The 2,295-nt window shown below is 39.8% G+C and overlaps 1 protein-coding gene across 3 annotated transcripts in view; it reads left to right on the top strand.

Annotated features, from left to right (window-relative positions):
- Nucleotides 1-2,295, top strand: part of klhdc8a (kelch domain containing 8A) — a gene marked incomplete at its 5' end in the record, with an annotated part of 17,943 nt that overhangs the window by 11,467 nt on the left and 4,181 nt on the right. For 2 of the 3 annotated variants that reach the window (XM_014029181.1, XM_014029182.1), the window contains 1 exon segment: nt 945-1,046. In XM_014029181.1, coding sequence (XP_013884635.1) covers nt 945-1,046 — 102 coding nt within the window. 3 annotated transcript variants of the gene reach the window in all.

The following is a 2,295-nucleotide window of genomic DNA, read 5'->3' as shown; positions in this document are numbered from 1 at the left end:
AGGCCTGTTGTTTCTGTTCATCCTGTTTGCTGTTTTGCAGAAGTAACTGTTCTTAAACCGTCTAAATGTTGCACACACATTTCCTTATCTTAACACATATAAAACACATTTTTCTAACCCACCATCTTACATTTAAACACATTTTATCATTACATTTCATTATTCAAACCACATTTTGCAATAAGCATTTAGTCATTACATTTGTTTATCATTTGCCAGCATTAAAATCAATTAACATTATTTATTTTACTCTCTCTGCCTCTTCTTCTTCATTTGGGCCGATATTCCTTCATCCAGGCTCCTCTTGTGACCTCTCTTCTTGTCCCGTCCTCTTCTTTGCTGGAGGTCAAAGGTGGATCCGCTGGCCTGTTACCAACCATTTTAGTTGCTGGCACAGCCAGGTTTCTTGACAACAGATTTTGAAGAAGTAATTGAATCATTGAATCAGGTGTGTTGGAGCAGAAAAACAAAGAAAATATGCAGGTGGTTGACACCCCTGGTCTATAATTACCACAGAAGTCCAGTCACAGAACAGCACCTGCGCTCTGATCAAGATGGTTGTTACTCCTGATCACTCCCCTCAGATGACTCTGTCATTGCCCCCACAGACAACTAAAGACAGAGTCCCTTGATGGAAACCTTTCCAGGTCACAATCAAGAGACTCCAAGAAGCCTGAGTAATCTGAASTGGTGTTTGGTGCAGAAGCAGAGGTGTGGCTGACGCTTATCCATGGTTTATAGGCCTTTAGCAGCCCCAAATTGATCTAAACATGAATGTCTTCACATCAAATCCAGTCCTGCTGTAATCTGACCCCAGCTCTGAGCAGCGTCCAGTCTGGTTGAAGGTGGATTCTAGTGCCTCAGGAATTCACCTCATGTACTTTCTGACTTTGGATACACAGGTTTGTTATTTTCAGCTGTTTCCTGTTCTTGTTCCCCTTCAGGCAGCTGGCTGAAGTCAGAGGAGACGGTGGTTTTGAAAACAAAAAGAGCAGACTTTGCTGCTGCCTTCCTGCGAGGACGGATGGTGGTCGCTGGAGGACTTGGTAAGGACAAAGTCCTGGATCTCAGGTTGACATGTAAAGTTTCAACTGAACACATCATGTTTTCTGTTCTTTCTGGTTTTAATGTTCAGCCKAAATGTACAAAGTGAGGATCAGTGTGCAGATCCGATGTTTGTTCTGGCTGTTTCAAGAGAACCCACCTTATTTGAGAGGAAGTGAAGTCTTAGCAGACATGGCTCAGACGAATGTTGAAGAATAAAGGCTGAAAGTAATACAGTCAGTGCAGATTATTTATTGTTTCATCTAGATATTTTGACTGAGAAGCTGCAGTTAGCTGCAGACAGGGATAATGAACCTGGAAAGAGGAGACAGAAAAATGTATAAACAACAAATTGGAATTAAGACTTGTGGGCAAAACTTTTTTTCCACCATGCATTTTACTTAAGAAAAAGGTATGTATAAAGTAAAAGAAAAATCAAAAAAAATATTTTTAAAACAATAAAATGTAAATTATGTGCTAAAATATGTAACTTGTTGGAAATAAGCTGGAAAAATTAATGAAGGTCAATGAAATRATAAAACGAGGTAAAATTCTCCTTTTTAAATTAATTGGTGCATTTTAAGTGTATTTATTTATTGGACCATTTATATAGTTCTGCTTTATTTTTATTTATGTTGATCCTCCATAAATGATTGCTTTAMAAAAGTAACTAAAAGTAAGGACAAAAGTAACTTCAGTGTTAAATGTTATTCCTTGTGTTTTTGTCTGTGAATTTTTGATATTTGCTACAGTTTACAGCAAAATTTTCAGTTCCTGATGTGTTAATCTTGTTTTTCTTGGGGTCAGCACAAGTATACATATGGTCCATGTTGATCCACAATCAACACATAGCAATGGCGGWACTGTTGCACCTTTCAAACCATGTGAATTTATCAATGGTCTCACCCTTTGAACTAACCTGGTTACAACCAGACCCTGTCCTTCACTTTGCTTTGTACAGGGGTCTGGACTTGCAGCATAGAGAAGCGTTTCTTGCAGGAGGCGTGGCCTCTGCTGAAGTTGGTAATGGTAATGGTAAGTGGGGATGGGTACAACCCAGGTGAGCGGGGGCCTCATAAGTGGGCCCATTGCTCTCCCCAAAAGATACTGGGCTTTAATCAAACCTTTTTGTCCCTCGGATGAAGGACACCAGGTTAGAAACCCTCAGTGTTCTAAGCATCTTGGGATCCACAAAAGGGTCTCCAAGAATTCTTTCCTTTAGACTACTCAGAGCCAAGCATTGGCCTAAGT

The sequence above is a fragment of the Austrofundulus limnaeus genome, unplaced genomic scaffold (assembly GCF_001266775.1).
Source record: "Austrofundulus limnaeus strain Quisiro unplaced genomic scaffold, Austrofundulus_limnaeus-1.0 Scaffold865, whole genome shotgun sequence".
Taxonomy (NCBI): Eukaryota; Metazoa; Chordata; class Actinopteri; order Cyprinodontiformes; family Rivulidae; genus Austrofundulus; species Austrofundulus limnaeus.
This window is presented reverse-complemented; position numbering and strand designations above follow the sequence as displayed.